At 45.1% G+C, this 27,023-nt stretch overlaps 1 protein-coding gene across 6 annotated transcripts in view; it reads left to right on the top strand.

Annotated features, from left to right (window-relative positions):
* LOC132836138 (phosphofurin acidic cluster sorting protein 2-like) overlaps window positions 1-27,023 on the top strand; it is a 481,204-nt gene that overhangs the window by 296,797 nt on the left and 157,384 nt on the right. For 5 of the 6 annotated variants that reach the window (XR_009647339.1, XR_009647338.1, XM_060855477.1 and 2 more), the window contains 3 exons: window positions 15,506-15,597; window positions 19,506-19,586; window positions 22,116-22,175. Coding sequence is in view for 4 of the 6 variants with exons in the window: in XM_060855477.1 (XP_060711460.1) it covers window positions 15,506-15,597; window positions 19,506-19,586; window positions 22,116-22,175 (233 nt within the window). In the remaining 2 variants the exon portion in view is untranslated. The remainder of the gene's footprint in view (window positions 1-15,505; window positions 15,598-19,505; window positions 19,587-22,115; window positions 22,176-27,023) is intronic. The other variant, XM_060855469.1, reaches the window with a different exon arrangement.

The following is a 27,023-nucleotide window of genomic DNA, read 5'->3' as shown; positions in this document are numbered from 1 at the left end:
TTGAGAGAGTAATTCACCCAGCACTGAGAGGGTAATCCACCCAGCAATGAAGAGGTAATTCACTCAGCACTGAGAGATACTAATTGACCCAGCACACAGAGAGAGTAATTCACACAGCACTGAGAGAGTAATTCACCCAGTACTGAGAGAGAGTAATTCACTCAGCAATGTGGGACTAATTCACCCTGAACTGAGAGATGGTAAATAACCCAACCCTGAGAGAAAGTAATGCATCCAGTCGTGAGACAGTAATTCACTGAGTACTGAGAGAGAGTAATTCACCCAGCACTGAGAAAGAGTAATTCACCCAGTACTGAGAGACAGTAATACACCCAGCAATGAGGGGTAATACACCCAGTACTGAGAGACTAATTCACCCAGCACTGAGAGAGAGAGTAATTCACTCAGTACTGAGAGAAAGTAATACACGCAGCAATGAGAGAGAGTAATTCACCCAGCGCTGAGAGAGAGTAAATCACCCAGCACTGAGAGAAAGTAATGCATCCAGTCGTGAGACAGTAATTCACTGAGTACTGAGAGAGAGTAATTCATTCAGTACTGAGACAGAGTAAATCACCCAACACTGAGAATGAGTAATTCACCCAGCGCAGAGAGAGAGAGAGTACTTCACCCAGTACTGAGAGAGAGTAATTCATGCAGTACAGAGAGAATAATCCACCCAGCAATGAGGGAGGAATTCACCTCGCACTATGAGAGATTAATTCACCCAACATTGAGAGAGTAATTCACCCAGTGCTGAGAGAGTAATTCACGCAGTACTGAGAGAGAGTAATTCACCCAGCACCAAGAGATGGTAAATCACCCAGCATTAAGAGAAAGTATTTCATCCAGCACTGAGAGAGAGTAAATCATCCAGCACTGAGAGAAAGTAATTCACTGAGTACTGAGAGATGGTAATTCACCCAGTACTGAGAGACTAATTCACCCAGCACTGAGAGAGAGAGTAATTCACTCAGTACTGAGAGAAAGTAATACACCCAGCAATGAGAGAGAGTAATTCACCCAGCGCTGAGAGAGAGTAAATCACCCAGCACTGAGAGAAAGTAATGCATCCAGTCGTGAGACAGTAATTCACTGAGTACTGAGAGAGAGTAATTCATCCAGCACTGAGTCAGAGTAAATCACCCAACACTGAGAATGAGTAATTCACCCAGCGCAGAGAGAGAGAGAGAGAGTACTTCACCCAGTACTGAGAGAGAGTAATTCATCCAGCGCAGAGAGAATAATCCACCCAGCAATGAGGGAGGAATTCACCTCGCACTGTGAGAGATTAATTCACCCAGCATTGAGAGAGTAATTCACCCAGCGCTGAGAGAGTAATTCACGCAGTACTGAGAGAGAGTAATTCACCCAGCACCAAGAGATGGTAAATCACCCAGCATTAAGAGAAAGTATTTCATCCAGCACTGAGAGAGAGTAAATCATCCAGCACTGAGAGAAAGTAATTCACTGAGTACTGAGAGATGGTAATTCACCCAGTACTGAGAGAGCAATTCACCCAGCACTGAGAGAGAGTAATTCACCCAACACTGAGAGAGAGTAAGTCACCCAGCACTGAGAGAGAGTAATTTATCCAGCATTGAGAGAGAGTAATTCACCCAGCACTGAGAGGGAGTAATTCACCCAGCACTGAGAGACTAATTCACCCAATACTGAGAGAGAGTAATTCACCCAGAACATAGAGAGAGTAAATCACCCAGCATTGAGAGAGATTAATTCACTCAGCACTGAAAGACAGTAATTCACTCAGCACTGAGAGACAGTAAATCACTCAGCACTGAGAGAGAGTAATTCAACCAGCACTGAGAGAGAGTAATACACCCAGCATCGAGAGAGATAAATTCACACAGTGATGAGAGAGTAATTCACCCAACACTGAGAGAGAGTAATTTACCCAGCACTGATAGCAAATTATTCACTTGGTACTGAGAAAGAGTAGTTCAGACAGCACTGAGAGAGTAATTCACCCAGCACTGAGAGAGTAATTCACCCAGTACTGAGAGATGGTAAATCACCCAGCACTGAGAGAAAGTAATGCATCCAGTCGTGAGACAGTAATTCAGTGAGTACTGAGAGAGAATATTCACCCAGTACTGAGAGAGTAATTTACCCAGCACTGTGAGCGAGTTAATCACCCAGCATTGAGAGACAGTAGTTCTCCCAGTGATGAGACGGTATTCACCGAGTACTGAGAGATACTAATTAACCTAGCACTGAGAGACAGTAATTCACTCAGCAGTGAGAGACAGTAAATCACTCAGCACTGAGAGAGAGTAATTCACCCAGCAGTGGCAGAGAGTAATTCACCCAGCAGTGGCAGAGAGTAATTCAGCTTGCAGTGAGAGAGAGTAATTCACCCAGCACTGAGAGACAGTAGTTCACCCAGTAATGAGACCGTAATTCACCGAATACTGAGAGATACTAATTAACCCAGCACTGAGAGAGTAATTCACTCAGCATGAGAGAGAGTAATTCATCCAGCACTGTGAGACAGTAATTCACTCAGCACCGAGAGAGAGTAATTCACACAGTGATGAGAGAGTAATTTACCCAGCACTGATAGCAAATTATTCACTTGGTACTGAGAAAGAGTAGTTCAGACAACACTGAGAGAGAGTAATTTACCCAGCACTGATAGCAAATTATTCACTTGGTACTGAGAAAGAGTAGTTCAAACAGCACTGAGAGAGTAATTCACCCAGCACTGAGCGAGAGTAATTCACCCAGCACTGAGCGAGAGTAATTCACCCAACACTGAGCGAGAGGAATTCGCCCAGCACTGTGTGGGAGTATTTCATGCAGCATGGAGAGAGAGTAATTCACCCAGCGGTGAGATGGTAATTCACCTGGTACTGAGAGAATGTAACTCACCCACCACTGAGTAACAATAATTAACCCAGTGATAAGACAGGAATTCACCAAGTACTGAGAGACAATAATTCACCTAGCACTGAGAGAGAGTAATTTATCCAGCATTGAGAGAGAGTAATTCACCCAGCACTGAGAGAGAGTAATTCACCCAGCACTGAGAGACTAATTGACCCAATACTGAGAGATGGTAAATCACCCAGCACTGAGAGAAAGTAATGCATCCAGTCGTGAGACATTGATTCACTGAGTACTGAGAGACTAAATCACGCAGCACTGAGAGAGAGTAATTCACCCAGTACTGAGAGATGGTAAATCACGCAGCACTGAGAGAGAGTAATTCACTCAGTACTGAGAGAAAGTAATACACCCAGCAATGAGAGAGAGTAATTCACCCAGCACTGAGAGAGAGTAAATCACCCAGCACTGAGAGAAAGTAATGCATCCAGTCGTGAGACAGTAATTCACTGAGTACTGAGAGAGTAATTCATCCAGCACTGAGACAGAGTAAATCACCCAACACTGAGAATGAGGAATTCACCCAGCGCAGAGAGAGAGAGAGTACTTCACCCAGTACTAAGACAGAGTAATTCATCCAGCACAGAGAGAATAATCCACCCAGCAATAAGGGAGGAATTCACCTCACACTGTGAGAGATTAATTCACCCTGCATTGAGAGAGTAATTCACCCAGCACCAAGAGATGGTAAATCACCCAGCATTAAGAGGAAGTATTTCACCCAGCACTGAGAGAGAGTAAATCATCCAGCACTAAGAGAAAGTAATTCACTGAGTACTGAGAGATGATAATTCACCCAGTACTGAGAGACTAATTCACCCAGCACTGAGAGAGAGTAATTCATCCAGCACAGAGAGAGTAATCCACCCATCAATGAGGGGATAATTCACCCAGCACTGAGAGAGAGAGTAATTCACCCAGCACTGAGAGAGAGTAAATCACCCAGCATTGAGAGAGATTAATTCACCCAGCACTGAGAGAGAGTAATTCACTCAGCACAGAGAGAGAGTAATTCACCCAGTACTGAGAGAGAGTAATTCACTCAGCGCAGAGAGAGAGTAATTCACCCAGCACTGAGAGAGTAATCCACACAGCAATGAGGGGATAATTGACCCAGCACAGAGAGAGAGTAATTCACCCAGCACTGAGAGACTAATTCACCCAATACTGAGAGATGGTAAATCACCCAGCACTGAGAGAAAGTAATGCATCCAGTCGTGAGACAGTAATTCACTGAGTACTGAAAGGGACTAAATCACGCAGCACTGAGAGAGAGTAATTTATCCAGTACTGAGAGAGTAATTCACCCAGCACTGAGAGAGTAATTCACACAGCAATGAGAGGGAGTATATCACTCAGCACTGAGAGAAAGTAATTCACCCAGCACTGAGAGAGAGTAATTCACCCAGCAGTGGCAGAGAGTAATTCAGCTTGCAGTGAGGGAGAGTAATTCACCCAGCACTGAGAGACAGCAGTTCACCCAGTGATGAGACGGTAATTCACCGAGTACTGAGAGATACTAATTAACCCAGCAATGAGAGAGAGTAATTCACTCAGCACTGAGAGAGAGTAATTCACCCAGCACTGAGAGACAGTAATTCACTCAGCACTGAGAGAGAGTAATTCACCCAGCACTGAGAGAGAGTAATTTACCCAGCACTGATAGCAAATTATTCACTTGGTACTGAGAAAGAGTAGTTCAGACAGCACTGAGCGAGAGTAATTCACCCAGCACTGAGCGAGAGTAATTCACCCAGCACTGAGCGAGAGTAATTCACCCAACACTGAGAGAGAGTAATTCGCCCATCACTGAGTGGGAGTATTTCATGCAGCGTGGAGAGAGAGTAATTCACCCAGTGGTGAGATGGTAATTCACCTGGTACTGAGAGAGTGTAACTCACCCAGCACTGAGGAACAATAATTAACCCAGTGATAAGACAGGAATTCACCAAGTACTGAGGGACAATAATTCACCTAGCATTGAGAGAGCAGTTCACCCAGCACTGAGAGAGAGTAATTCATCCAGTACTGAGAGAGTAATTCACCCAGCACTGCCAGAATGTAATTTACCTTGCACTGAGAGAAAGTAATTCACCCAGCACTGAGAGAGAGTAATTCACTCAGTACTGAGAGAAAGTAATACACCCAGCAATGAGACAGAGTAATTCACCCAGCACTCAGAGAGAGTAAAACACCCAGCAATGAGAGAGAGTAATTCACCCAGCACTGAGATAGTAATCCACCCAGCAATGAGAAAGTAATACACCCAGCAATGAGAGAGAGTAATTCACCCAGTACTGAGAGAGAGTAATTCACCCAGCACTGAGAGTAATCCACCCAGCAATGAGGGGGTAATTCACCCTGCACAGAGAGAGAGTAATTCACCCAGCACTAAGCGAGGGTAATTCACCCAGCACTGAGAGACTAATTGACCCAATACTGAGAGATGGTAAATCACCCAGCACTGAGGGAAAGTAATGCATCCAATCGTGAGGCAGTAATTCACTGAGTACTGAGAGAGACTAAATCACCCAGCACTGAGAGAGAGTAAATCACCCAGCACTGAGACAGAGTAATTCTCCCAGTACTGAGAGATGGTAAATCACGCAGCACTGAGAGAGAGTAATTCACTCAGTACTGAGAGAAAGTAATACACCCAGCAATGAGAGACAGTAGTTCACCCAGTAATGAGACCGTAATTCACCGAATACTGAGAGATACTAATTAACCCAGCACTGAGAGAGTAATTCACTCAGCATGAGAGAGAGTAAATCACCCAGCACTGAGAGAAAGTAATGCATCCAGTCGTGAGACATTGATTCACTGAGTACTGAGAGACTAAATCACGCAGCACTGAGAGAGAGTAATTCACCCAGTACTGAGAGATGGTAAATCACGCAGCACTGAGAGAGAGTAATTCACTCAGTACTGAGAGAAAGTAATACACCCAGCAATGAGAGAGAGTAATTCACCCAGCACTGAGAGAGAGTAAATCACCCAGCACTGAGAGAAAGTAATGCATCCAGTCGTGAGACAGTAATTCACTGAGTACTGAGAGAGTAATTCATCCAGCACTGAGACAGAGTAAATCACCCAACACTGAGAATGAGGAATTCACCCAGCGCAGAGAGAGAGAGAGTACTTCACCCAGTACTAAGACAGAGTAATTCATCCAGCACAGAGAGAATAATCCACCCAGCAATAAGGGAGGAATTCACCTCACACTGTGAGAGATTAATTCACCCTGCATTGAGAGAGTAATTCACCCAGCACCAAGAGATGGTAAATCACCCAGCATTAAGAGGAAGTAATTCACCCAGCACTGAGAGAGAGTAAATCATCCAGCACTAAGAGAAAGTAATTCACTGAGTACTGAGAGATGATAATTCACCCAGTACTGAGAGACTAATTCACCCAGCACTGAGAGAGAGTAATTCATCCAGCACAGAGAGAGTAATCCACCCATCAATGAGGGGATAATTCACCCAGCACTGAGAGAGAGAGTAATTCACCCAGCACTGAGAGAGAGTAAATCACCCAGCATTGAGAGAGATTAATTCACCCAGCACTGAGAGAGAGTAATTCACTCAGCACAGAGAGAGAGTAATTCACCCAGTACTGAGAGAGAGTAATTCACTCAGCACTGAGAGAGAGTAATTCATCCAGCACAGAGAGAGTAATCCACCCATCAATGAGGGGATAATTCACCCAGTACTGAGAGAGAGTAAATCACCCAGCATTGAGAGAGATTAATTCACCCAGCACTGAGAGAAAGTAATTCACCCAGCACTGAGAGAGAGTAATTCACCCAGCAGTGGCAGAGAGTAATTCAGCTTGCAGTGAGGGAGAGTAACTCACCCAGCACTGAGAGACAGCAGTTCACCCAGTGATGAGACGGTAATTCACCGAGTACTGAGAGATACTAATTAACCCAGCAATGAGAGAGAGTAATTCACTCAGCACTGAGAGAGAGTAATTCACCCAGCACTGAGAGACAGTAACTCACTCAGCACTGAGAGAGAGTAATTCACCCAGCACTGAGAGAGAGTAATTTACCCAGCACTGATAGCAAATTATTCACTTGGTACTGAGAAAGAGTAGTTCAGACAGCACTGAGCGAGAGTAATTCACCCAGCACTGAGCGAGAGTAATTCACCCAGCACTGAGCGAGAGTAATTCACCCAATACTGAGAGAGAGTAATTCGCCCATCACTGAGTGGGAGTATTTCATGCAGCGTGGAGAGAGAGTAATTCACCCAGTGGTGAGATGGTAATTCACCTGGTACTGAGAGAGTGTAACTCACCCAGCACTGAGGAACAATAATTAACCCAGTGATAAGACAGGAATTCACCAAGTACTGAGGGACAATAATTCACCTAGCATTGAGAGAGCAGTTCACCCAGCACTGAGAGAGAGTAATTCATCCAGTACTGAGAGAGTAATTCACCCAGCACTGCCAGAATGTAATTTACCTTGCACTGAGAGAAAGTAATTCACCCAGCACTGAGAGAGAGTAATTCACTCAGTACTGAGAGAAAGTAATACACCCAGCAATGAGACAGAGTAATTCACCCAGCACTCAGAGAGAGTAAAACACCCAGCAATGAGAGAGAGTAATTCACCCAGCACTGAGATAGTAATCCACCCAGCAATGAGAAAGTAATACACCCAGTACTGAGAGAGAGTAATTCACCCAGCACTGAGAGTAATCCACCCAGCAATGAGGGGGTAATTCACCCTGCACAGAGAGAGAGTAATTCACCCAGCACTAAGCGAGGGTAATTCACCCAGCACTGAGAGACTAATTGACCCAATACTGAGAGATGGTAAATCACCCAGCACTGAGGGAAAGTAATGCATCCAATCGTGAGGCAGTAATTCACTGAGTACTGAGAGAGACTAAATCACCCAGCACTGAGAGAGAGTAAATCACCCAGCACTGAGACAGAGTAATTCTCCCAGTACTGAGAGATGGTAAATCACGCAGCACTGAGAGAGAGTAATTCACTCAGTACTGAGAGAAAGTAATACACCCAGCAATGAGAGACAGTAGTTCACCCAGTAATGAGACCGTAATTCACCGAATACTGAGAGATACTAATTAACCCAGCACTGAGAGAGTAATTCACTCAGCATGAGAGAGAGTAATTCACCCAGCACTGTGAGACAGTAATTCACTCAGCACCGAGAGAGAGTAATTCACACAGTGATGAGAGAGTAATTTACCCAGCACTGATAGCAAATTATTCACTTGGTACTGAGAAAGAGTAGTTCAGACAACACTGAGAGAGAGTAATTTACCCAGCACTGATAGCAAATTATTCACTTGGTACTGAGAAAGAGTAGTTCAAACAGCACTGAGAGAGTAATTCACCCAGCACTGAGCGAGAGTAATTCACCCAGCACTGAGCGAGAGTAATTCACCCAACACTGAGCGAGAGGAATTCGCCCAGCACTGTGTGGGAGTATTTCATGCAGCATGGAGAGAGAGTAATTCAGCCAGTGGTGAGATGGTAATTCACCTGGTACTGAGAGAATGTAACTCACCCACCACTGAGTAACAATAATTAACCCAGTGATAAGACAGGAATTCACCAAGTACTGAGAGACAATAGTTCACCTAGCATTGAGAGAGAGTAATTTATCCAGCATTGAGAGAGAGTAATTCACCCAGCACTGAGAGAGAGTAATTCACCCAGCACTGAGAGACTAATTGACCCAATACTGAGAGATGGTAAATCACCCAGCACTGAGAGAAAGTAATGCATCCAGTCGTGAGACATTGATTCACTGAGTACTGAGAGACTAAATCACGCAGCACTGAGAGAGAGTAATTCACCCAGTACTGAGAGATGGTAAATCACGCAGCACTGAGAGAGAGTAATTCACTCAGTACTGAGAGAAAGTAATACACCCAGCAATGAGAGAGAGTAATTCACCCAGCACTGAGAGAGAGTAAATCACCCAGCACTGAGAGAAAGTAATGCATCCAGTCGTGAGACAGTAATTCACTGAGTACTGAGAGAGTAATTCATCCAGCACTGAGACAGAGTAAATCACCCAACACTGAGAATGAGGAATTCACCCAGCGCAGAGAGAGAGAGAGTACTTCACCCAGTACTAAGACAGAGTAATTCATCCAGCACAGAGAGAATAATCCACCCAGCAATAAGGGAGGAATTCACCTCACACTGTGAGAGATTAATTCACCCTGCATTGAGAGAGTAATTCACCCAGCACCAAGAGATGGTAAATCACCCAGCATTAAGAGGAAGTATTTCACCCAGCACTGAGAGAGAGTAAATCATCCAGCACTAAGAGAAAGTAATTCACTGAGTACTGAGAGATGATAATTCACCCAGTACTGAGAGACTAATTCACCCAGCACTGAGAGAGAGTAATTCATCCAGCACAGAGAGAGTAATCCACCCATCAATGAGGGGATAATTCACCCAGCACTGAGAGAGAGAGTAATTCACCCAGCACTGAGAGAGAGTAAATCACCCAGCATTGAGAGAGATTAATTCACCCAGCACTGAGAGAGAGTAATTCACTCAGCACAGAGAGAGAGTAATTCACCCAGTACTGAGAGAGAGTAATTCACTCAGCGCAGAGAGAGAGTAATTCACCCAGCACTGAGAGAGTAATCCACCCAGCAATGAGGGGATAATTGACCCAGCACAGAGAGAGAGTAATTCACCCAGCACTAAGAGAGAGTAATTCACCCAGCACTGAGAGACTAATTCACCCAATACTGAGAGATGGTAAATCACCCAGCACTGAGAGAAAGTAATGCATCCAGTCGTGAGACAGTAATTCACTGAGTACTGAAAGGGACTAAATCACGCAGCACTGAGAGAGAGTAATTTATCCAGTACTGAGAGAGTAATTCACCCAGCACTGAGAGAGTAATTCACACAGCAATGAGAGGGAGTATATCACTCAGCACTGAGAGAAAGTAATTCACCCAGCACTGAGAGAGAGTAATTCACCCAGCAGTGGCAGAGAGTAATTCAGCTTGCAGTGAGGGAGAGTAATTCACCCAGCACTGAGAGACAGCAGTTCACCCAGTGATGAGACGGTAATTCACCGAGTACTGAGAGATACTAATTAACCCAGCAATGAGAGAGAGTAATTCACTCAGCACTGAGAGAGAGTAATTCACCCAGCACTGAGAGACAGTAATTCACCCAGCACTGAGAGACAGTAATTCACCCAGCACTGAGAGAGAGTAATTTACCCAGCACTGATAGCAAATTATTCACTTGGTACTGAGAAAGAGTAGTTCAGACAGCACTGAGCGAGAGTAATTCACCCAGCACTGAGCGAGAGTAATTCACCCAGCACTGAGCGAGAGTAATTCACCCAACACTGAGAGAGAGTAATTCGCCCATCACTGAGTGGGAGTATTTCATGCAGCGTGGAGAGAGAGTAATTCACCCAGTGGTGAGATGGTAATTCACCTGGTTCTGAGAGAGTGTAACTCACCCAGCACTGAGGAACAATAATTAACCCAGTGATAAGACAGGAATTCACCAAGTACTGAGGGACAATAATTCACCTAGCATTGAGAGAGCAGTTCACCCAGCACTGAGAGAGAGTAATTCATCCAGTACTGAGAGAGTAATTCACCCAGCACTGCCAGAATGTAATTTACCTTGCACTGAGAGAAAGTAATTCACCCAGCACTGAGAGAGAGTAATTCACTCAGTACTGAGAGAAAGTAATACACCCAGCAATGAGACAGAGTAATTCACCCAGCACTCAGAGAGAGTAAAACACCCAGCAATGAGAGAGAGTAATTCACCCAGCACTGAGATAGTAATCCACCCAGCAATGAGGGGGTAATTCACCCAGCACAGAGAGAGAGTAATTCACCCAGTACTGAGAGAGAGTAATTCACCCAGCACTGAGAGTAATCCACCCAGCAATGAGGGGGTAATTCACCCTGCACAGAGAGAGAGTAATTCACCCAGCACTAAGCGAGGGTAATTCACCCAGCACTGAGAGACTAATTGACCCAATACTGAGAGATGGTAAATCACCCAGCACTGAGGGAAAGTAATGCATCCAATCGTGAGGCAGTAATTCACTGAGTACTGAGAGAGACTAAATCACCCAGCACTGAGAGAGAGTAAATCACCCAGCACTGAGACAGAGTAATTCTCCCAATACTGAGAGATGGTAAATCACGCAGCACTGAGAGAGAGTAATTCACTCAGTACTGAGAGAAAGTAATACACCCAGCAATGAGAGAGAGTAATTCACCCATCAATGAGAGAGAGTAATTCACCCAGCACTGAGAGACTAATTCACCCAATACTGAGAGATGGTAAATCACCCAGCACTGAGAGAAAGTAATGCATCCAGTCGTGAGACAGTAATTCACTGAGTACTGAGAGAGACTAAATCTCGCAGCACTGAGAGAGAGTAATTTATCCAGTACTGAGAGAGTAATTCACCCAGCACTGAGAGAGTAATTCACACAGCAATGAGAGGGAGTATATCACTCAGCACTGAGAGAGAGTAATTCACCCAGCACTGAGAGAGTAATTCACCCAGTACTGAGAGATGGTAAATCACCCAGCACTGAGAGAAAGTAGTGCATGCAGTCGTGAGACAGTAATTCACTGAGTACTGAGAGAGAGTATTCACACAGTACTGAGAGAAAGTAATTTACCCAGCACTGAGAGAGATTTATTCACCCAGTACTGAGAGAGTAATTTACCCAGCACTGTGAGAGAGTTATTCACCCAGCACTGAGAGACAGTAGTTCTCCCAGTGATGAGACGGTATTCACCGAGTACTGAGAGATGCTGAGAGAGACAGTAAATCACTCAGCACTGAGAGAGTAATTCACCCAGCAGTGGCAGCGAGTAATTCAGCTTGCAGTGAGGGAGAGTAATTCACCCAGCACTGAGAGACAGTAGTTCACCCAGTGATGAGACGGTAATTCACCGAGTACTGAGAGATACTAATTAACCCAGCACAGAGAGAGAGTAATTCACTCAGCACTGAGAGAGAGTAATTCATCCAGCACTGTGAGACAGTAATTCACTCAGCACTGAGAGAGAGTAATTCACACAGTGATGAGAGAGTAATTCACCCAACACTGAGAGAGAGTAATTTACCCAGCACTGATAGCAAATTATTCACTTGGTACTGAGAAAGAGTAGTTCAGACAGCACTGAGAGAGTAATTCACCCAGTACTGAGAGAGAGTAATTCACTCAGCGCAGAGAGAGAGTAATTCACCCAGCACTGAGAGAGTAATCCACCCAGCAATGAGGGGATAATTGACCCAGCACAGAGAGAGAGTAATTCACCCAGCACTAAGAGAGAGTAATTCACCCAGCACTGAGAGACTAATTCACCCAATACTGAGAGATGGTAAATCACCCAGCACTGAGAGAAAGTAATGCATCCAGTCGTGAGACAGTAATTCACTGAGTACTGAAAGGGACTAAATCACGCAGCACTGAGAGAGAGTAATTTATCCAGTACTGAGAGAGTAATTCACCCAGCACTGAGAGAGTAATTCACACAGCAATGAGAGGGAGTATATCACTCAGCACTGAGAGAAAGTAATTCACCCAGCACTGAGAGAGAGTAATTCACCCAGCAGTGGCAGAGAGTAATTCAGCTTGCAGTGAGGGAGAGTAATTCACCCAGCACTGAGAGACAGCAGTTCACCCAGTGATGAGACGGTAATTCACCGAGTACTGAGAGATACTAATTAACCCAGCAATGAGAGAGAGTAATTCACTCAGCACTGAGAGAGAGTAATTCACCCAGCACTGAGAGACAGTAATTCACTCAGCACTGAGAGAGAGTAATTCACCCAGCACTGAGAGAGAGTAATTTACCCAGCACTGATAGCAAATTATTCACTTGGTACTGAGAAAGAGTAGTTCAGACAGCACTGAGAGAGTAATTCACCCAGCACTGAGCGAGAGTAATTCACCCAACACTGAGAGAGAGTAATTCGCCCATCACTGAGTGGGAGTATTTCATGCAGCGTGGAGAGAGAGTAATTCACCCAGTGGTGAGATGGTAATTCACCTGGTACTGAGAGAGTGTAACTCACCCAGCACTGAGGAACAATAATTAACCCAGTGACAAGACAGGAAGACACCAAGGACTGAGGGACAATAATTCACCTAGCATTGAGAGAGCAGTTCACCCAGCACTGAGAGAGAGTAATTCATCCAGTACTGAGAGAGTAATTCACCCAGCACTGCCAGAATGTAATTTACCTTGCACTGAGAGAAAGTAATTCACCCAGCACTGAGAGAGAGTAATTCACTCAGTACTGAGAGAAAGTAATACACCCAGCAATGAGACAGAGTAATTCACCCAGCACTCAGAGAGAGTAAAACACCCAGCAATGAGAGAGAGTAATTCACCCAGCACTGAGATAGTAATCCACCCAGCAATGAGGGGGTAATTCACCCAGCTCAGAGAGAGAGTAATTCACCCAGTACTGAGAGAGAGTAATTCACCCAGCACTGAGAGTAATCCACCCAGCAATGAGGGGGGTAATTCACCCTGCATAGAGAGAGAGTAATTCACCCAGCACTAAGCGAGGGTAATTCACCCAGCACTGAGAGACTAATTGACCCAATACTGAGAGATGGTAAATCACCCAGCACTGAGAGAAAGTAATGCATCCAGTCGTGAGACATTAATTCACTGAGTACTGAGAGAGACTAAATCACCCAGCACTGAGAGAGACTAAATCACCCAGCACTGAGAGAGAGTAATTCACCCAGAACATAGAGAGAGTAATTCACCCAGCACTAAGAGAGAGTAATTCACCCAGCACTGAGAGACTAATTGACCCAATACTGAGAGATGGTAAATAACCCAGCACTGAGAGAAAGTAATGCATCCAGTCGTGAGACAGTAATTCAGTGAGTACTGAGAGAGAGTATTCACACAGTACTGAGAAAAAGTAATTCACCCAGTACTGAGAGAGATTTATTCACCCAGTACTGAGAGAGTAATTTACCCAGCACTGTGAGAGAGTTATTCACCCAGCACTGAGAGACAGTAGTTCTCCCAGTGATGACACGGTATTCACCGAGTACTGAGAGATACTAATTAACCTAGCACTGAGAGACAGTAATTCACTCAGCACTGAGAGAGAGTAATTCACCCAGCAGTGGTCGAGGGCGGCACGGTGGCACAGTGGTTAGCACTGCTGCCTCACAGCGCCTGTAGACCCGGGTTCGATTCCCGACTCAGGCGACTGACTGTGTGGAGTTTGCACGTTCTCCCCGTGTCTGCGTGGGTTTCCTCCGGGTGCTCCGGTTTCCTCCCACAGTCACAAAGATGTGCGGGTCAGGTGAATTGGCCAAGCTAAATTGCCCATAGTGTTAGGTAAGGGGTAAATGTAGGGGTATGGGTGGGTTGCGCTTCGGCGGGTCGGTGTGGACTTGTTGGGCCGAAGGGCCTGTTTCCACACTGTAAGTCTAAAGTCTAATCTAATCAGTAATTCAGCTTGCAGTGAGAGACAGTAGTTCACCCAGTGATGAGACGGTAATTCACCGAGTACTGAGAGATACTAATTAACCTAGCACTGAGAGACAGTAAATCACTCAGCAGTGAGAGAGAGTAATTCACCCAGCACTGAAAGACAGTAATTCACTCAGCACTGAGAGACAGTAAATCACTCAGCACTGAGAGAGAGTAATTCAACCAGCACTGAGAGAGAGTAATACACCCAGCACCGAGAGAGAGAAATTCACACAGTGATGAGAGAGTAATTCACCCAACACTGAGAGAGAGTAATTTACCCAGCACTGATAGCAAATTATTCACCTGGTACTGAGAGAGAGTAGTTCAGACAGCACTGAGAGAGTAATTCACCCAGCACTGAGCGAGAGTAATTCACCCAGCACTGAGAGAGTAATTCACCCAACACTGAGCGAGAGGAATTTGCCCAGCACTGTGTGGGAGTATTTCATGCAGCATGGAGAGAGAGTAATTCACCCAGTGGTGAGATGGTAATTCACCTGGTACTGAGAGAGTGTAACTCACCCACCACTGAGTAACAATAATTAACCCAGTGATAAGACAGGAATTCACCAAGTACTGAGAGACAATAATTCACCTAGCATTGAGAGAGCAGTTCACCCAGCACTGAGAGAGAGTAATTCATCCAGTACTGAGAGAATGTAATTTACCTTGCACTGAGAGAGAGTAATTCACCCAACACTGAGAGGGAGTAAATCACCCAGCACTGAGAGAAGCAATTCACCCAGCACTGAGAGGGAGTAATTCACCCAGCACTGAGAGAGAGTAATTTATCCAGCACTGAGAGGGAGTAATTCACTCAGCACTGAGAGGGAGTTTGTCACCCACCACTGGGAGAGAGTAATTGACCCAGCACTGAGAGAGAGTAATTCACCCAGCATTGAGAATGAGTAATTCACTCAGCACTGAGGGAGAGTAACTGACCCAGCACCTGCTGTACATGTCAGATGGAGTTTCCCTTTCTTCCCTGTCAGTCACCCTGTTGTTATATTGGGCATTAGGTGATAACCAGCTTATTTCTTGCTCTGTTCTGAAGAAGATCTTCTTCACCCTATTGCAGATCGTTCTCCAGACATTGATAATTACTCTGAGGATGAAGACGACAGTTTTTCCTCGGAGCAGGAAGGCAGTGATGATGCAGTTCCCAGCCAGGTATGGAGAATTCTCTCGTTGCATGTGTGTTGTCAGTGGAGAAACATTCTCATCACAATCTCATGGGTCTCAGCCAGGGAACCAGTTCCAGGAAACAACACCTTTCCATCATGATAACTGCTGCCTGCCTGTTCATAAAAGGCTCCCAAAGGTATCAGCTATGGCTGATTTCTGAGCAGGGGATTCCTCTCCCCTAGTCTCACTCCTTTCCCTGCTTGGACACCAGGGTTGATCAACCAGACTCCCATCCTGCCTCGTGCTGGGTAGCTCCATTAAAATTATCCCACCTTGATTCATAGCCAGTTTTCTGGAAAAGGAGGCAACCACTTGGTACATAACTCCTTCCATAACCGGCAGAATTATCGAGGCGTGGAGTCATGCAGCACAGAAACAGACCTTCCAGTCCAACTCATCCATGCAAACCAAGTTTCCCAAACTGAACCATTCCCACTTGCCTGCATTTGACCCATATTCCTCGAGACCTTTTCTAATCCATGTATTTGTGCCCAATGCCTTTTAGATGTTGTTATTGTACCAGCCTATACCACTTCCTCTGGCAGCTTATTCCATATACGCACCACCCTCTATGTGAAAAGTTACCCTTAAGTCCCTTTTAAATCTTGCCTCTCCCACCTCAAATCTATGTTCTCTAGTTTAGGACTCCCCACCCCAGTGAAAAGACCTTGGCTATCCACCCTATCCATGCTCCTCCTCATCTTACAAATCTCCAGGACGTCACTCCTCAGCCTGTTATGCTCAAGTCAGTGATGTCCCAGCCTATCCAGCCTCTCCTTAAAACTCAAACTGTCAAGTCTTGGTGCATCTTTTTGCCCCCTTTCTGGTTTAATAATATCTTTCCTATAGCAAGGCAATCAGATTGTGTTCAGTATTCCGAATATGGCCTCACCAATGTCTTGTACAACAGTAACATAACATCTCAACTCCTGTACTCAATACTCTGACCGATGAACACAAGCATGCCATATGCCTTCTTCACCACCTGTCTACCTGTAACTCCACTTTATCTGCACCCTTAGATCTCTCTGTTTGACAACACTCCTCAGGGGCCTACTATTTACTGACAGGTCTCCACTGGATCTCCCTTATTTGAAGTGATTTTATTTCAAATCTCTTAAATTTGCTGAACCTCCTCCACTGTTTACTCTGTCAGTCCTGTGAACCTTAGATGTGGTATATTTAGTTCCCAAACCTGACCATAGAACATAGAACATAGAAAAATACAGCGCAGTACAGGCCCTTCGGCCCTCGATGTTGCGCCGACCAAAGTCTACCTAACCTACACTAGCCCAATAACCTCCATATGCTTATCCAATGCCCGCTTAAATGACCATAAAGAGGGAGAGTTCACCACTGCTACTGGCAGGGCATTCCATTAACTCACAACCCGCTGAGTAAAGAATCTACGAGTAAAAAATGAGGTCTGCAGATGCTGGAGATCACAGCTGCAAATGTGTTGCTGGTCAAAGCACAGCAGGCCAGGCAGCATCTCAGGAATAGAGAATTCGACGTTTCGAGCATAAGCCCATTCCTGATGAAGGGCTTATGCTCGAAACGTCGAATTCTCTATTCCTGAGATGCTGCCTGGCCTGCTGTGCTTTGACGAGTAAAGAATCTACCCCTAACATCTGTCCTATACCTACCACCCCTTAATTTAAAGCTGTGTCCCCTAGTAACAGCTGACTCCATTAACAGAAAAAGATTCTCAGTGTCTACCCTATCTAAACCCCTAATCATCTTGTACACCTCTATCAAATCTCCCCTAAACCTTCTTTTCTCCAATGAGAACAGCCCCAAGTGCCTCAGCCTTTCCTCATACGATCTTCCTACCATGCCAGGCAACATCCTGGTAAACCTCCTCTGCACTCGTTCCAATGCCTCCACATCCTTCCTATAGTATGGCGACCAAAACTGCACACAATACTCCAGATGAGGCCGCACCAGAGTCTTATACAACTGCAACATGACCTCAGGACTCCGAAACTCAATTCCTCTACCAATAAAGCCCAGTACGCCATATGCCTTCTTCACAGCACAATTTACCTGGGTGGCAACTTTCAGAGATCTGTGTACGTGGACTCCAAGATCCCTCTGCTCATCCACACTACCAAGTAGCCTACCATTAGCCCAGTAATCCATCTTCTTGTTACTCCTACCAAAGTGAATGACTTCACACTTAGCTACATTGAACTCCATTTGCCACCTTTCTGCCCAGCTCTGCAACTTATCTATATCCCGCTGTAACCTGCCACATCCTTCTTCGCTGTCCACAACTCCACCGACTTTCGTGTCATCCGCAAACTAGCTCACCCAGCTTTCAAGCCCCTCTCCTAGATCATTTATAAAGATGACAAACAGCAATGGTCCCAAAACAGATCCTTGTGGAACACCGCTAGTAACTGCACTCCAAGATGAACCTATTCCATCAACTACTACCCTCTGTCTCCTTCCAGCCAGCCAATTCCTAATCCAAATCTCCAACTCACCCTCAATGCCATACCTCTGTAGTTTTTGCATTAGCCTACCATGGGGAACCTTATCGAACACCTTGCTAAAATCCATATACACCACATCTACTGCTTTACCCTCGTCCACCTCCTTAGTCACCTTCTCAAAGAACTCAATAAGGTTTGTGAGGCACGACCTGCCCTTCACAAAACCATGCTGACTATCCTTGATCACATTATTCCTATCCAGATGTTCATAAATCCTATCCCTTACAATTCTCTCTAAGACTTTGCCCACAACAGAAGTGAGACTCACTGGCCTATAGTTACTCGTGCTATCCCTACTCCCCTTCTTGAACAAGGGGACCACATTTGCTATCCTCCAGTCTTCTGGCACTATTCCCGTAGATCATCCTGTAGCCATGTCTCAACAGTGGCTAATATTTTGTATTCTCCAGTTTTAATTTGTGCCCGCTGCTTACTTAATTTATTCTTGCATTCTGTGTATTTGTTTATCAAAGTCTTATTTGGGCTGTATACTGTAACCGGTCCCTCAGCAGCGATGATTTATTCACCTGGTAATTATTTCCCTGTTCTGGTTTAAGCAACACACTTGTTATATATTTGGCATGAGCTGCCATGCCTGAAGTAGGATCCCTGATTGCTTCTTTACTCTCTGTAATGTCACTTGTTTTTTGAAACAGCATTGACTACCCCCTGCCCCCAATTACTCGTTTAATCACCCTCTGCTTTTAAACATCAAGACAAGCAAGGAGAAATTGTGTTCAGTGATAGAAGGGTTTGTAACCAGCGGAAACAGACTTTAGACAATTGGCAATATGACCAGAGGTCATGGGAGAAATCTTTCTATATACATTCTCTGTAAGGATAATGGAAGCAGATTTATCAATCATTTTCTAAAGGCATTGCAGAAGTACTTGAAGGGGGAATATTTACATGGTAAAGAGCAAAGGGAGGGAGACCCTAATAAGATCACTCTCAGAGGTGGGCATGGGCACACACGAGTATGTGTTTCTGTGCTGTAATTGATGAAAGTGTGGATTACTTTGATATTGTCATTTCCTCAGGATTTAACTCATCCTTGATCTGAATGTTTAGCTGTTGGCTAATAATCTCCTGCAGAAGATTTTATTTTGTGAAAAAACTTCAAAATCCTTTCTTTACTCAAGAGAGGAATGAGAATGTGCAACTCACTATCACCGCTGAGGGTAGGAGTAGATGCATTTAAGGAGAAGGTGGATCAAGACATGAATGACAAGTGACTAGAGGATTATACTGAGTGATTTAAGTAAGGAAGGATGGGAGGAAGTTTGAGTGTAATATAAATATTGGACAAGCGTGGTCCGGTGAGGCCAAATGACCGATTGATATGCAGCACACTTCGTGTAATTGTATGGAAGGATGACATTGTTTTGTGTTTAGGATCTTTATGATGAAGATGATGAGCTGAGAAAAACCAAGAAGACCCGACGGAAAATGATCCGGACTACCTCAATGACACGGGTAATGATAGTTAAAGCTGGACTTGCACTGCTAGTAAATCACTGGGAATGGGCAGCTCTGGGTTTGGATGGAGTCACCTATAACTCTGCTCTTATTTGTTTTGGGCTGTGCCAGGTCATTGATCAGAAATTTATGCACATGTCATTCAGTCTGAAGCTGTCAACTTTTGTGATAGACATTCCCTAAAAGGAAAGGTAACTCACAGCTGGATCATTTTCACCAAAGCACCACAAAGTGGAAGAAACAGTGATCAATTTGCATGAGGAAAGGCAGGAATTGGTCTTCTTCCCTGGGTAATGGCTCTTGCGCAGTGTAATATTCCCACATGCCTTTGACTGGCGTCATTGGATCCACCAAGGTCAGGGTGATGGTTATGGATGTGGAAACTAGCCTGCCAATCAAACCTGAGCAGTGGAATCTGAGAAACCCAAGATATGGCTATTGTTTATGGAAGTGCTGCAGTAAAGGCAGAAAGACCCTGAGTAACTGACCTTATGTGGTGGCCACGAAGGAAGGCAAAGGAAGGGGAGAGCACACAGAAAAGTCAGGTCAGTTTTTGATCACTTTAACATACAAATACACATTACCTCCCCACACAGCCAGCCCAGCCCACCTCATCACATACAACCCCACACTTGGTCTCCACTTTACAGGTAGCTCAGTGCTTGTACTAGAAAAGCCACCAAAACAAGTCACTGATGGCCATTCATCACCACCACCACCTCATCAGGATGAAGGGAGATTGCAAACTCTCAACCCGTTCAATGCCACTCACGTTCCAGTGGCAAGTGGAGTGCCACAAGGATCGGTGCTGGGTCCTTTTGTCATTTACATAAATGATTTGGATGCGAGCATAAGAGGTACAGATAGTAAGTTTGCAGATGACACCAAAATTGGAGATGTGGTGGACAGTGAAGAGGGTTACCTCAGATTACAACAGGATCTGGACCAGATGGGCCAATGGGCTGAGAAGTGGCAGATGGAGTTTAATTCAGATAAATGCGAGGTGCTGCATTTTGGGAAAGCAAATCTTAGCAGGACTTATACACTTAATGGTAAGGTCCTAGGGAGTGTTGCTGAACAAAGAGACCTTGGAGTGCAGGTTCATAGCTCCTTGAAAGTGGAGACGCAGGTAGATAGGATAGTGAAGAAGGCATTGGTCTGCTTTCCTTTATTGGTCAGAGTATTGAGTACAGGAGTTGGGAGGTCATGTTGTCGCTGTACAGGACATTGGTTAGGCCACTGTCGGAATATTGCATTTAATTCTGGTCTCCTTCCTATCAGAAAGATGTTGTGAAACTTGAAATGGGTTCAGAAAAGATTTGCAAGGATATTACCAGGGTTGGAGGATATGAGCTACAAGGAGAGGTTGAACAGGCTGGCGCTGTTTTCCCTGGAGGGTTGGAGGGTGAGGGGTGACCTTATAGAGGTTTACAAAATTATGAGGGGCATGGATAGAATAAATAGACAAAGTCTTTTCCCTGGGGTCGGGGAGTCCAGAACTAAAGGGCATAGGTTTCGGGTGAGAGGGAAAGATATAAAAGAGACCTAAGGGGCAACTTTTTCATACAGAGGGTGGTACGTGTATGGAATGAGCTGCCAGAGGAAGTGGTGGAGGCTGGTACAATTGCAACATTTAAAAGGCATTTGGAAGGGTATATGAATAGAAAGGGTTTAGAGGGATATGGGCCAGGTGCTGGCAGGTGGGACTAGATTGGGTTGGAATATCTGGTCGGTATGGACAGGTTGGACTGAGGAGTCTGTTTCCATGCTGTACATCTCTACAGACACACACACACACACACACACACACACACACACCACCATCTCATAGCTATCAGCATCAAACTGTCCACCACATCCAGCACCACACACACACACACCTGGGCCACAATAAATATTCCCAAACTTTCCTCATTTCAAAGTTCACTGAGTGGACCTGGTCCTGAGGAAAGATTGGGAGAAGTACTTTCACCTGTGCTGTCCAAAGATCAAAGATATCACCGCCCTCTCCAGCAATCTATACCAGTCACCCATTGCAAATCTCCAGATTCTCCCCATTGCACTGCTCAGGCATGGTGAATGGATGCATGAAACTTCCATCTGGATTCAGTATATCCAGTACACATGAACAGCTGGACAGCTTGAAAGGTTTCAGGGAACAGGGGAATATCATCTCTGTTAGTACCAGCGGCAAAAAAAACCCTCTTTCTCTATTTGGGGCATGTCCACTCTTTTGATCTCCCTGGATCAATGTATTTGATCAAGCAAAGCGGTGTGAATCAGTATTGAACCCTCCTTACGTGGGTGAGGCTCCCTCCACTCTTCCCAACTATTGAGTCCCAGTGGTCGAGAGACTTGGCTGAAATTAGAAAAGTGAAGTGTTCCCTATGACCTGTCACTTGGAGGTGCCAAACCTTGGTACTGAAGCCCACAGTGTCTACAAGCCAGCTATATCCTACTTGCTATATCCTACAGACAATCACAGCCTCAGTTCACACCCTTTCCTTTTCTCTTCTCCCCACTTAGCAACCAAACTTTAAACAGAAATTCGTTGCCTTGCTGAAGAGATTCAAAGTAACTGATGAGGTACGTAGTACTGGATCAATTGTTGGGTCAACCTCCTTCCTTCTACAGTTCACAAAGATATACCATGTGTAAGCACAAAGCACTTGATGTTAAAGTGTATGGAATAGTTGATCAAAGTGGTCTCTGTGGGTGTTTCTTTCCTGTGAGCCTTGTATCTAAGAGTGGAAAACCATCCTTCTTCACACATTTGTTTGACAACTTCAGCAACAAATTTTACAAATAAGACCTCATGATTTAACTGCTCTCAGATCCTTTTAGGAAAAGCCATTTTTATTGAGAGACCATTTGCCTAAGCATTAACTTTATATCGTGGTTAATTGATCCATCTGCCAATATTTATTTGATTAATCACTAATGTACATTAATTACACATGGTCAATACTGTCCCAGGAGTTTAGTTGAAAAGTGTGTTGCTGGAAAAGCTCAGTAGGCCAGGCAGCATCCGAGGAGCAGGAGAATCGACGATTCGGGCATAAGCTCTTCTTCAGTTTCCTGAAGAAGGGCTTATGCTTGAAACGTCAATTCTCCTGCTCCTCGGATGTTGCCTGACCTGCTGTGCTTTTCCAGCCTCATACTTTTCATCTCTGATCTCCAGCATCTGCAGTCCTCACTTTCTCGCAGGAGTTCAGTTGCCTGTAATGACATTCCTTGCAGATAATACTCAGATATTTGGAAGAAACATAATCCATCCTTCACTGTACTCTGCTGTTTTCCAGTTTGTCCAAGAAAACCGGTTCTAAGACAGTTTGATTATTAACCCCTGAGGTTCAAATGTCTGCATGAATGTAGCTTTGCTGCATCTTGATTGTTGTAAGCAGGTTCAGTTTGTTTTTACCAGATGATACTGGGACTGTTCCCAAACAGCAGGATGGGGAAGGCAGATTTAATAAGATGGTTTCTAATATTGAAGAGAAGTTTCTACATTGTATCAATTACTCAACCACTGGCCTCAGTCCAAACATCTGTAGATGCCTCCCTTTGCCTCTGTCTCTGCTTTTAAAATGCTCCCTGACCAATCTTTCAGTCACCTTCCTTACTTTCCCCTCCTGTGTCTCAGTGTCCAAAAGAAATACCAGCATCGATTTTATTGCAATCCTTGTTGTTAAGCTGTTGTTGGGATGTGTACAAAATTAAATGCACGATTTAAGGGGTAAGTTGCTGTTGAAGAGGAAAGCTTAGAAGTATCTTTACACAAAGGATTATTGGAGTATGAAATGATTGACCACAGCAAGAGGTGGAGACAAAATGTTGTGCTTTTGGAAATGAAAATGAGTTAATATTTGAAGCACATGTAACAAGGACAATGGGAGAGTAGGAAAATGGATGATTGTACCAGTCAGCTGACTCTCACATGATGCTCAGAATGACTTCTTTCTGATAGAAAATTCTAGTGTCAGCAGTGTTTATGGACATCAAGTCTTTCAGTTCTGAGGAAAGGTTGAGGAGTAAGATTCATATCCTCTGGTAAAATGGTGTGCTTCGGGTGTCTTAATAGGGTATTTTAAAATTATGAAGAGGATTTACCCACCCCTCCCAGTCCAAGTTAACCTTGAAAGCTGTTCACTGTGGTGTGCTAACAGAACATTTACAGCACAAGGGGAGGTCATTGTGTCTGGACTCTCATTGCCAGTCACCAGGCAGATATCCAGCTTTGTTCCTGTACTCGGTTGATACCTTTGTAGCACTTCAGGTCCATACACACATGTTTTTAAAATGTGATAAGTGTTTTCATCTCGACAGTCCTTTCAGACAGGGTTCCTGATCTTCATTGCCGTCTGGACAAAATAATTTCCCTTCAGTGACCCTCTGTTCATTCTGCCAATTACTTTAAATCTATGTCTTCTTATTTACCTAGTTGTACATTCATCTAATCCAATCTATTTAGCCCTGCATTATTTTAAATTCCTCCTGTGTCCCAAGCAAAACAACCTCAGCCTTTCCAACATCTTTCCTCCTGGATAAAATTCTCCCCTCCTAGCAACACCCTGATAAATTTCCTCTGTGTTTTCTCTTAGATACTTTCTAACCCTGTGGGGTGTTGACCAAAATTGTGCACAATACTCCTGCTGTGGTCAAACTCAAGTTCTCTCCAGTTCTAGCATAACCTGTGCTGTAAATCAGGAGGAGAGCAACTTGGTGGAATTACATTCACCATGGAACCTGATGGCAATCCCTTCTGACTTTCCATTGTCTGATGCTGAATACTGTACTCAGCAAAGGTCTTAGTTTTAACCATCATCAATCCTTCCCCACAAAACAAAACCCATTTCGGACACTATATGATGTTGAGCTTTCCTCCAGCCACCTTCATCTTTGAAGCCATTCCTTTGGACAAGAGTTCTCTCCCGTCACATAGACCCCTTCACCAACCTCCAACAATCTCCCTCTGGCCATTTGCCTACACTCTATCGGTTCATCAAGAACAGTCAACATGATATTGGTCACCTCTATTTCTCTGCCCCTCATCCATTCAAACTCGTCTCCCTCTGAACTGATTGCACTCCGTACTCTCAGATGTAACCCTGACTTTGTTATTAAGTCTGCTGCCAAGGGTGATGCTGTTGCCGCCTGGTGTACTGACCTCTATATTATGAAAGCTGAGCGCCAGCTCTCAGATACCCCCTCCTACCTTCCCCTGGACCATAACCCCACCATGGAACATCAGGCTATTGTGTCCACAATGCTCACTTTCCTCATTTCATCTAGTACCCTCCTCACCACTGCCTCCAAGCTGATAGTCCCCCAACCTTGCACAGCTCTCTTCTTCCTCCTTCTCAAAATACACAAACAGGACTGCCCAGGCAGACCCATTGTTTCTACCTGCTCCTGCCCCATAGAACTCATCTCTTTCTACTTCAACTTGATTATTTCTCTCCTTGTCCAATCCCTTCCCACTTACATCCGCCATTCCTCTGATGCAAGAATCAGTTTCAGAATTTCCAGTTTGCAGGTCCCAGCTGCCTCCTCTTCACCATGAATGTGCAATCCCTTTACATGACCATTCCCCATCAGGCTGGTCTCAGGGCTCTCTGCTTCTCCCCGGAAAAAAGGTCTGATCTGTCCCATCCACCACCACCCTCATCCGCTTGGCCGAGCTCATTCCCACCCTAAACAACTTCTCTTTTAATTCTTCACCTTCTCCAGATCAAAGGGCTGGCCATGGGTTCCCGCATGGGCCCCAGTTATGCCCTTCTCTTTGAGGGATACATGGAACATTCTTTGTCCGTCGTGTTCCAGCCCCCACCTGCAACTCTTTCTCCGGTATACCAATGGGAACAGTGGTGCTGCTTCCCTCTCTTCTCTGAAATTGGAAAAATTCATCGATTTCGCTTCCAATTTCTATCCCTGTCTCACCTTCACCTGGTCCATCTCTGATTCCTCCCTTCCCTTCCTCGACATCCCTGTTTCCATTTCTGGGGATAGTCTAGCCACCAATATCCACTAAAAACCAACCGACTCCCACAGCTGCCTGGACTATACACCCTCACACCCAGTTGCCTGGAAAGGCTCTATTCCATTCTCCCGGTTCCTCCATCTCTGTTGCATCTGTTCCAATGAGGCCAGCTTCAACAAGGAGCCTCCGAAATGTCCACCTCCTTCCTCAACCGACCCATCTCCAGTATCTCTGCCCTTACCCCCTGCCTATCTCCCACAACAGCGATAGTGTCCCCCCTTGTCCTTACCTACCATCCCATCAGCATCCACATCCAGAGGGACATTACCTGCCATTTCCACCACCTCCTGCAAGATGCCACCACCCGACACATATTCCCCTCCCCGTTTTTTGTCAGCTTTCCACAGGGACCGTTCCATCTGGGACACACTGGTCCACCCTTGCTCCAATCCTGACACCTCCCCACAGCATCACGGCACCATCCCCTGCAATCAGCAAAGGTGTAATCCCAGGCAATTTACCTCCTCCCTCTTCAGTATCCAAGGGCCTAAACACACATCTTCCAGGTGAAGCAGTGCTTTACCTGCCCTTCCCACAATGCAGTCGACTGCATTTGCTGCTCACAGTGTGGTCTACTCACCACTAGGGAGACAAAGCACAGACTGGGTGACCGCTTCGCAAAACATCTACATTCTCTCCACCGCAATGACCCTGAGCTTCTGGTGGCCTAACATTTCAACACCCCGTGTTCCTGAGCCAACATCTCTATCTCTGCTGCAGCGTTCCCGAAAGAAGCCCAGCATCTCATTTTCCATTTGAGAACCCTGCAACCTCTGGACTCAGTATTGAGTTTGATAATTGTAAGGCCTGAGCACTTTCCCAGGTCCTTACCGCAACCGTTACATACCAGGCATTGTCATCACATGGGCTGCTACCACGTACAACCCATTGTCAGTCGCTAATGGTCTCCATTAGCAGCAATTAATTCTCCCAGGGAGGGGTGACTTGATTGAAGTGTATAAGATCAGTCTGGGGGATGTATAGTCAGGGCATTCCTGTGACAATGAGTGAGACTCCAGGGTGGTGTGTTGCCTCCCTGCTGTCAGGGTTGAGGATGTCTTTGAGCAAGCACAGAATATTCTGAAGGGTGAGGGTGAACAGCCAGAGATTGTAGTCCACCTTAGTTCTAATGGCATCAGCGGGAAGAGAGATGAGGTCCTGCAAAGGGAGTTCAGGGAGTGAAGTAGGAAGTTGAAAAACAGAACCTCTAGGGTTGTAATCTCAGGATTACTTCCTGTGCCACCAGTCAGTGAGGTCAGGAATAGACAGAATAGTTAAATATGTGGCTAAAGAGCTGGGTGCAGGAGGGAGGGATTCTGGTATCTGGATTATTGGGATGTCTTTCAGGGCAGGAGGGACCTGAATTAGAAGGACGGAATACACCTAAACTGTAG

This window comes from Hemiscyllium ocellatum, chromosome 3, assembly GCF_020745735.1.
Source record: "Hemiscyllium ocellatum isolate sHemOce1 chromosome 3, sHemOce1.pat.X.cur, whole genome shotgun sequence".
Classification (NCBI taxonomy): Eukaryota; Metazoa; Chordata; class Chondrichthyes; order Orectolobiformes; family Hemiscylliidae; genus Hemiscyllium; species Hemiscyllium ocellatum.
This window is presented reverse-complemented; position numbering and strand designations above follow the sequence as displayed.